This window comes from Apodemus sylvaticus, chromosome 10 (genome assembly GCF_947179515.1).
Source record: "Apodemus sylvaticus chromosome 10, mApoSyl1.1, whole genome shotgun sequence".
Classification (NCBI taxonomy): Eukaryota; Metazoa; Chordata; class Mammalia; order Rodentia; family Muridae; genus Apodemus; species Apodemus sylvaticus.
The window spans coordinates 98,083,610-98,093,140 of record NC_067481.1 but is presented as its reverse complement, the minus strand read 5'-3'; the positions used below and the strand labels follow the sequence as shown (position 1 = coordinate 98,093,140).

At 40.6% G+C, this 9,531-nt stretch overlaps 1 protein-coding gene across 1 annotated transcript; it reads right to left on the bottom strand.

The window, feature by feature from the left end:
* Positions 1 to 7,732: 7,732 nt before the first annotated feature.
* Positions 7,733 to 8,698, bottom strand: LOC127694211 (olfactory receptor 1361-like). Its single transcript, XM_052195694.1, has one exon. It carries the CDS (start codon positions 8,696 to 8,698, stop codon positions 7,733 to 7,735), a length of 966 nt encoding a protein of 321 aa, XP_052051654.1.
* Between the last annotated feature and the right edge of the window lie 833 nt (positions 8,699 to 9,531).

Sequence of the window (9,531 nt, the reverse complement as noted above, 5' to 3'; positions counted from 1 at the left end):
CTTGGTCCTGTGGTGGTTTGATGATCTAGGATAGGAGGTTTTGGGATCAATGGGGCAGGTGACAGTGGGTGGGTAGGGGAGGATATTCATAGAAGCAAAGATGAGGGGGAAGTTGGCAGTTGTAAGATGGCGGATTGTGGAGAGGTAAATTTGAGATGTAAGCAAATGGAATGATTAATAATAATAACAATAAAATCTATGACCTTTAGCAGAGGGTAGAATAGAAGGTAGGACATTTGACAAAGGAACTTTGAGATTCAGGCACAGGGAGATTCCCCACCTGACTCAGAGGAAGTTGTACATATGAAACTGAGGACTGTATGAGGAATGCTTACAGAGTTTGTTTTTGATGACATCTTGTTTATAATTAATCAAGAATGAGTCTACCAGAATCCGCCTTTATTTTAGTTAAGACATGAGCTATACCTGCCAAGTCCCTCTGCTTACACATATATCCTTAAGAGACTATCTCTTGCCTAGAGGAAATGGCCTCAGTCAAATACATACTGTGTACCATAAACTTGCTCTGTAAGGATTTGTGGTCATTGTTTATCTTCCTGGTATCATCCATGCTTCGTGTTGCTTGTCTTTAAAAGACGCTGAGAAAATAACACTTGGTGTTGGCATGGTAGCGACTGTGGACCTCTCATATCGGTGTCTTACATATTCTTCCTGCCTTTCCTATAATTATCCTCTCTACTTCAGTCTTGGTTCCCATGTTGACTGACTGACTGCCTCCAGCAGAATAGAATCCTGGCTTGACTACAGGGGCTAGAGGTGACTTTGAAATCCTAACTCTTTCATCTCTATCCCCTGAGCACTGAGACCCCAGGTCTTCCTTCAGGCTCTGATCCGTTTTTTGTCCCTGGCTTTTTTGGAAAGAAACATTTCTGGGTTAAAATATGTGAGATAAGTGGGTGGACATATCCATTGACCAGGGGCCTTGCCTATCTACTTGAGGTGGTCTCTACAGATCCTATCTCCCCTTTGTGGATACATTATTGCTAAAGTCATCTATGTTGGGTCCTGGAAGCCTCACATTTTCCTGGTGTCTAGGACCCTGCAGTAGCTATCCTTAATTTTTCTTCCTCCCTGCTATATATTTTCATTTGATTTCATGACCCTCTGTATTGCTCCCCAGTCACCTCCAATACCTGATACTGACACCCCTTATTTCCTCCCAATCCTCTCGGTCTCCTAGGTCTCCCCTTCCTCCACCTTCCTAGATCACCCTGTTTGCCCTCAATGCAAGACTGAGATATATACACTCTGGTATTCCTTCTTCCTAAGTTCCATATTACTTTGGGTTATAAAATAGGGATTGTGACCTTTTGGGCTAATTTCCAGTTATTACTAAGTACAAACCATGTGTGTTCTTTTGTGTCTGGGTTACCTCACTCAGGATGATATTTTCTGATTGCATCCATTTGCCTGAAATTTTCATCAAGTTACTATTTTAATAGCTGAGTAGTATTCCATTTCATGTAAATATACCACATTCTCTATATCCATTCTTCTGTTGAAGGACATCTGGGTGGATGGCTTCTGGCTATTATAAATAAGGCTGCTATAAAAGTAGTAGGACATTTGTCCTGTTATATGGTGGAGCATCTTTTGGGTATATACCCAGTAGTGGTAAACCTGGGTCTTATTTCCACTTTTGGCAGGAACCACCAGATTGATTTCCAAAGTGGTTTTACTATCTTGCAGTCTTACCAGGAATGGAGGAGTGCTTATCTTTCTCCACATACTCACCAACACCTGCTCCTGTCACCTACATTTTTTATATTAGCCATTCTGATTGGTGTGAGGGGTCTCAGGGTCATTTTGATTTGCAGTTCTCTGATGACTAAGAATGTTGAACTTTTCTTAAAGTACCTCTCAGCCTTTTGTGATTCCTCAGATCAGAATTCTTTGTTAAGCTCTGTACCTCATTTTTAATAAGGTTATTTGGTTCTCTGGAGTCTAACTTCTTAAGTTCATTGTACATTTTAGATATTAGCCCTCTATCACATGAAGGGTTGGTAAATATCTTTTCCCAATCTGTGGGTTGCAATTTTGTCCTATTGACAGTGTCCTTTACCTTACACAAGCTTTGCAAATTTATGATCTTATTTTGTAGACTGTTGATCTTAGAGCACAAGCCACTGGTGATCTGTTCAGGAAATTTTCCCCTGTTCCCATGTGTTTGAGGCTCTTCCCCACTTTCACTTCTATTCAATTAAGTTTGTCTGGTTGTATGTGGAGATCCTTGATCCACTTGGACTTGAGCTTTGTACAAGGAGATAAGAATGGATAAATATGCATTCTTCTACACACTGACTGCCAGTTGAACCAGCACCGTTTTTAACTTCTTTTATTTTCAAGATCTGTCCATTGGTGAGACTGGGGTATTGAAATCTCCTACTACTGTTGTGTGAAATTCAATGTGTGTTTTGAGCTTCAATCACATTTTTTTACAAATGTAGCTGTCCTTGAATTTAAGGCATAGATGTTCAGTATTGAGAGTTTATCTTGGTGAATATTTCCTTTCATGAATAAATAGTTACCTTCCATATCCTTTTTTATAACTTTTGCTTGAAAGTCTATTTTATTGGATATTAGAATGGCTACTCCAACTTGTTTCTTGGGACCATTTGCTTGGAAAATATTTTCCAGCCTTTTACTTCAGATAGTGTCTGTCTTTGTCATTGATGTCTGTTTTCTGTATGCAGCAAAATGCTAGATACTGCTTCATATCCACTTTGTTAGCCAATGTCTTTTTATTGGGGAATTGAGTCCATTGATATTAATAGACATTGGGGACCAATGATTGTTGCTTCCTGTTATTTTTATTGTTAAAGGTGGAATTATGTTTGTGTGTTTCTCTTCTTTTGGGTTTGTTGTGAGAAGATTACTGTCTTCCTTTTTCTTGGTTGTAGCTTCCCTCCTTGTGTTGGCATATTCCTTCTATTATGTTTTGTAGGGCTGGATTAAAGGAAAAATACTTTTAATTTTATTTTGTCTTTTAATACTTTGGTTTATCCATCTATGGTAATTTCAAGTTTTACTGATTATAGGAGCCTGGGCTGGCATTTTTGTTCTCTTAGTGTATGTATGACATCTTCTCAAAGTCTTCTGGATATTAGAGTCTCTGTTGAGAAGTTAGTGTAATTCTTATAAGTCTGCATTTTTATGTTACTTGGTCTATTTCCCATCTGCTTTCAATATTCTTTCTTATTTCTGAGCAATTGGTGTTTTAATTACTATATGACAGGAGGAATTTCTTTTCTAGTACCATCTGCTTGGTGTTTGGTAGGCTTCTAGTATGTTTGTGGGCATCTCTTTCTTTAGGTTAAGTAAATTTTCTTCTATACTTTTGTTGAAGATATTTGCAGGATCTTTCAGTTGCTCTATTCTATGTGTATTATTCTTAGGCTTGGCCTTTCCATTATGGTCTTCTTTCTTTAATGTTTCAACTTAGGACCTTTTGGCTTTTTGTATTTTCTTTGACTGTTGTGTCAATGTCTTCTATGTTATCTACTACTCCTGAGATTCTGTCTTCTATCTCTTTTATTCTGTTGGTGATAATTGCATCAGTGGTTCCTGCTCTCTTTCCTAGGTTTTCCATCTCCAGGGTTGTGTTCTTTGGTGTTTTCTTTAATGTTTCTATTTCCATGTTTAGGTCCTAGATGGTTTTGTTCAATTCCTTCACCTGTTTGATTTCTGTTTTCCTGTATTTCTTTAAGAGATTGATGTGTTTCCTGTTTAAGAGTATCTCCTTCTTTACTTGCCTTCTTCTGTATTTCTTTAAGTGAGTTTTATGTCCTTCTTAAAGCCCTCTATCATCTTCATGGGATGAGAATTTGAACATGAGTCTTGCTTTTCAGGTATGTTGGGGTATTCAGGGCCTGCTGTGGTGGGAGAACTGGGGTCTGATGTTTCCAATTAGAGTTTGTTTCTATTGATAAGTTCTGATTCTTACTCTGGTCATCTGGTTATCACTGGTGTTAACTAGCCTTCCCTGAGTGTAGCCTATATTTCTAATGATTCTGTGATCCTAGATGTGTCAGATCAACTGGGTTGCCGAGCTGCAACTAGGTTTGGTCTGAGTGGGTACAGATGTAGAGCAGAGTCTCAGTTCTAGGACCAGGTGTAAAATGGAAGGAAGCCATAGTCTATTTATTTTGACCAATCAGAAGGTGTCTTAAACAGGAAAGGAATGAGATAGACACATGTTCAAACAATACAAAAACATCACCCCAACAGAGTAATTCTTTATACTGACAGTTTTTCCAGACTCCAAGCTGGGCAAGCACCACCCAGGTGGCACTAGTAAGCCCAAGTCATTATAGCTCAAGCAAGTAAGAAATACTTGGAGCCCTTGGTTGTTGTAAAGATATGAGTTTAAGACTTTAGAGCAATGGTGAGAATCATGTGGTTGCTTCACAAACAAGGAGGCTGGTTCTGGGGAGTAATGTGTACTCTACATTAGCCATGATTTCAAGTTAAATAGAAGACTTTGAAAAAATAAGTCCTGGGCTAGGGACGTTGCTCAGTAGAATGTGAGAGGTAAGCAATAGATCAGAAATTTATAATGTCTCAGATTGTTTTGTGTATGCACATTTTTGAATTATCAACCTTACCCAAGGACAAAAATGAACTTTTTATTGAAAATTCCACAAACATTGAAGATCACTTGATAATCCATTCTCTGTCCACTTAAAAGACATTTCCAGGGCTGGGGAGATGGTTCGATGATTTAAGACCATTGACTGCTCACCCAGAAGATGTCGGTTCAATTAGCAGCATGTACATGGCAGCTCACAACTGTCAGTATTCCAGCTCTTCTTACCTTTTATTTGAGACATGTGTCTCCATATGGCTCTGGCTGTCCTAGATCTTGCTCTGTGTACCAGACTGGTCTCAAACTCACATAAATCCGCCTACCTGTCCCTCCAAAGTACTGGAATCAAAGCTATGTGCCACAGCTGTGTGACTGGAAATTTTTCCTTAAATTTTATCTAATGCATGTGATTGGTTTGCCTGCATGTATAGATTTGCATCATGAACATGCCTCCCACATAGACAAGAAGAGGCCAAGAGACAATAATGTTATGGGAGAAATAAAACAAAAAGCAAACAAATATGGGAAGAGATTTGGTCACAAGAGAGAATTCACTCAGTTTATAAGACCCAGGAGCAGAAATAAGATCAAGAAAGTCCCTGGTCTCTGCCTCAAATATTGTGGGCCTGTGTACCAGAGGCTTTCCACAGATATCTCTGGCCCAGTCAGGTGTGAGGGTTCAGACAATGAGGGATGGGTGCCAGCAGGAAAGGGGAGTCACCTCATCTGCCTCCTCTTCTGCAGCTGACTCCACCTGTGTCTCATCTCAGTTACTCCATGTAGCCCTGCACTATGTTGTGCTGAACTGTGCCAGTGAGGAGTACAGGAGAGCTTCAGGCAGAACTTCTGGGTGAGCAGACCTCTTCCCAAGTAACAGAGTTGGAGCAATTATGATGGAAGCTCTCAGCCAATGGACTACTTCTCACTATTCCTCCCAGATATGATACTTATACACAGTTTTGGGTTGTGTCAGGGCCTGGGAGGGTTTGGAGCTGTACCTATATGACTGAGAGCCACAGATGTCTCTTTGGAGGTTGGGGAGGTTCTGGGAGACTTTATCCAGAACAAGAATTAGGGGCTCTAGGGACTTGGACAAAAGCCTGGTGTTTCTTGCAGATGACAGTCACCTGCTGGGTCACTAGGGTTTTAAGCCTGTGCTCAACCATGGACCCTGCCTATCACAGATCACCATGCCACAACTCCCCCTTTTTCTTTTCATAAAATATTATGAATGCCAAATATTTTAGGATTAAAGAACACTTGCAAATTAATGGGCCAAAGAAAAAATGTCTTGAAAAATGTTAGACATTGAAAAGCATGCAAATAAAATTTAGCTTACTAAAAATTCCCAGATAAAACAAGAGAGGTGAGCAGAAACTCTGTGTTCTCTAGTGCATGTCTGAGCAAAGAGATCTGGAACAAAGGGATTTGGCTACCCATTTCTGTAACAAAATTTCTGAGAAAATTTAAAGAAACTTGGCGTCTGACATCTCCATTCACATTTACTTGTCCTTCTTGCTTTGCATTTATGAATCTCCACATACAAAGATGGACATGTGATGGGCATGTGTCTGTTTACCACATGGGACCCTGAAAGCAAAGACAAGCACAGGAGAGGGGTTGAGAGTCCAAAATCTCCCTAAGGATCTGCTTATGACCTGACGTCTTTGCACTTAGCCCTACTCCCAGATGTCCCATACTTCCCAATAGCATCCAGACTTGTAACACATGAACCTGAAACACATGTAAAAGTAATCCCTGAGTAAGCATTACTACTAATCTCATTGATATTAAAAGAATGGTATCACAAAAGAACACACATGGAATACAGTCACTGATAAGTGGATATTAGCTCAGAAATTCTGAATACCCAAGAGACAATTCACACATCTAATGACTCCCAAGAAGAAGGAAGGAGATGTCCCTAGTCCTGAAAAGGCTTGTTCCAGCATTGTAGGAGAGTACCAAAATAGAGAGGTAGGAGGGGGTTGATAGGAGAATGGACAGAGGGAAGAGGGCTTAGGTAACTTATGGGGAGGGGGGAACCGGGAAAGGGAAAATCATTTGGAATGTAAACAAAGAATATAGAAAATAAAAAATTATAATAAAAAATGAAGTGAAAAAAAGAAAGAAAGAAAGCTTAGCACTGGCATGCAGGAGCTAGGTGGGCATAGGTTGGAGTTTTCCAGATGAACACAGAGAATTTCATAGAACAGCCATAGCACAAAAAGTGTCTAGGATCGTGACATCACAAGACACAAAGGCTATTATGTAATGACTGCAGAGTACATGATATTGTGTTAATCACAAAATGACCCACACTGTGTGCTCCAGGATGATGACATGAGTGGACAGTTAGAGATCAAGCTTTATCTGTTCCCTTCTTCCATCTGGATACATTCAAAGAGCCAACAACAAGCATCCTGAACAGCAGCATCCCATCTGAAGCAGCAGTCAAACACCAATTCCTTTCCAACACTGCCCAAAAAACTCTGAGCTTACCATAATTTCCTTTTAGCAGCTTCCAACTGAAACACCCCACTGGTCCACAAACATGCCTATTCTCCACTTTTGTAATCAGAAGTAAGAGTAGCTGTGTTTGTGCTGTCTTATGGTGAAAGGGCATTCAAAATTGAAATAAAGTTATTTCATCAAAATGTATTTTATGATCAGGAAAGTTAGCTAGCATATACTTTCTGTTTTGCCAGAGGACCCAGATTTGGTTTCGAAGACCCACACTGGGTGATCAACACACACATGTAACTCAAATCTAGAGAGTCCTTTTCCATTCTTCTTGGAACCTACAAACTTGTTGTACACTGACACACATGCAAGTGGTAAAAACCATTTGGTACACACATGTTTCACACAAACACATACATTTTTCAATCCTTAAAAACAAAATTTGTATTTATTTTGGCATGTCTAGGGACTCAAATCTGAACCTTGCATGTGTTCAGGAAGCACTCTGCAAATGAGCTGCCACCTCTCCCAGATACAAACACCTCTCACATCTTGACTATAACATTGATTTTATTCTCCCAAGAGAAATAGCACATGCTTGTCAAATGAGAGAACACTAAGTTTCACACATTAGAATAAATAAAATGGTTTTTTGAAAATTAATTAGGTATGTGATATTCTTATACTTATTGGTAGATGGAGATTCATTGTAAATAATTTCCTTAAAGCACATTTTATGTCCCTGTTCCTCAGGCTGTAGATGAAAGGGTTCAGCATGGGGGTCACCACTGTGAACATCATGGCAGCTGCCATGTCCCTCCCAGCTGAGTGAGAGGATGAGGGGTTGAAATAGAGGGATATGATGGTGCCATAGAAGAGGCAGACCACAGCCAGGTGGGAGCCACAGGTGGAGAAGGATTTCCATCCTCCCTTAGAGGATGAGACTCGCAAGACTGCACAGGTGATACGGAGGTAGGAGATCAAAATGCAGACAAATGGGGTGACCATGATTACATTTCCCACTGTAAGAATCATCAGGTCATTTAGATGTGTGTCTGAGCAGGAGAGTTTAAGGAGGGGAGTCACATCACAGAAGAAGTGGGGGATGATGTTGTCCCCACAGAAAGATAGTTGAGCCATGAGCAGTGTGTGCAACAGAGCTTGTAGGGTGGCTACCAACCATGATCCCATAACAAGAAGGACACAGAGCCGATGTGTCATCTTTGTTGTGTAGTGTAAAGGGTGGCATATGGCCACAAATCGGTCATAGGCCATCACAGCCAGCAGGAAATTGTCCATTTCAGCAAACACACAGAGAAAATACAGCTGTGTAAGACACCCAGAGAACGAAATGGCTTGATTTCTGAGTATGTGAATGGCAAGTACCTTGGGGACAGTGGTGGAGGAGAAGCAGACATCCACAAAGGACAGGTTGCTGAGGAAGAAGTACATGGGGGTGTGTAGGCGGGAGTCTGTGCTGATGGCCAGGATGATGAGCAGGTTTCCAAGGACAGTGGCCAGGTAAATGATGAGGAAGAGCAGGAAGAGGAGCTGCTGCTGCTCCTTGGGCTGCCGGGAGAGTCCCAGGAGGAGGAACTCAGTGAGACTTGACTGGTTGATGCTGCTCATGAGTCTGAACCCAGCTACAGAAGGGAGAAGAAGTTAGAAGGCCATCTTAAGGTTTGGATGCAACAACCAGGTTCACATTAATGGTGCATTAGAGTTTCTGAATTCAGATCCACTCCTTTTTTCCACATACTCAATTACAAATCCCAGTTTTAGGTCATGTTGATTACCCAGAGTCATCCATTTAGTTTTATTGCATGTAACATAAAAGCATTCCTGCACCTGAACCACTCTTACCTGTATCTGGTAACATTTTCATTCTTGCTCCCACTCCTTATAAGCTAAAAGGAAAAGAGAAACATTCAGTTAATGTACTAATCTTATGGAGAGAGTTAGGAACACATATTGCAGAAGAGACATTGGCATCTCTACTACTCAGTAAATACCTGAACAGTCCAGTTCCATCTCTTGTAACTTGGAGTTGATGGGCAACAGCGTTCTTTAGTCTAAGGATTGGAAAGTCTTGGGAATATAGGAAGGTTCTTAGAAGGTGAAGAGTAGATGATCTCAGTCCAAACCTTCTGTGTTGGAGTAGATCTGGGAGAATTAGACAGGTATTTACTGCAGCATGAAGTCCCACTGGAGATTGACTCCCTGAGTATCTCATTAAAGACCAGCAGAAAGGAGTTGTGTAAGTTGGCTTACACAACTTGGTCCCTCCTGACCACCAACAATGGAATATATCATCTAAACTCACAATCTGAACTTGGGGATGAAGCAATCTGTATAGAATCAGGTTCCATAGAGAATTCCCTGAGAATGATCTAAGCCTATAGGGTTGAAGAATATGTCCCCATTCTTCTTCCTGTCAGCCCAGAAAATGAAGTTATGGCAGT

Excerpts from the sequence above, each read along its gene's own strand:
- LOC127694211 (XM_052195694.1), bottom strand. The coding sequence starts at position 8,698 with ATGAGCAGCATCAACCAGTCAAGTCTCACTGAGTTCCTCCTCCTGGGA.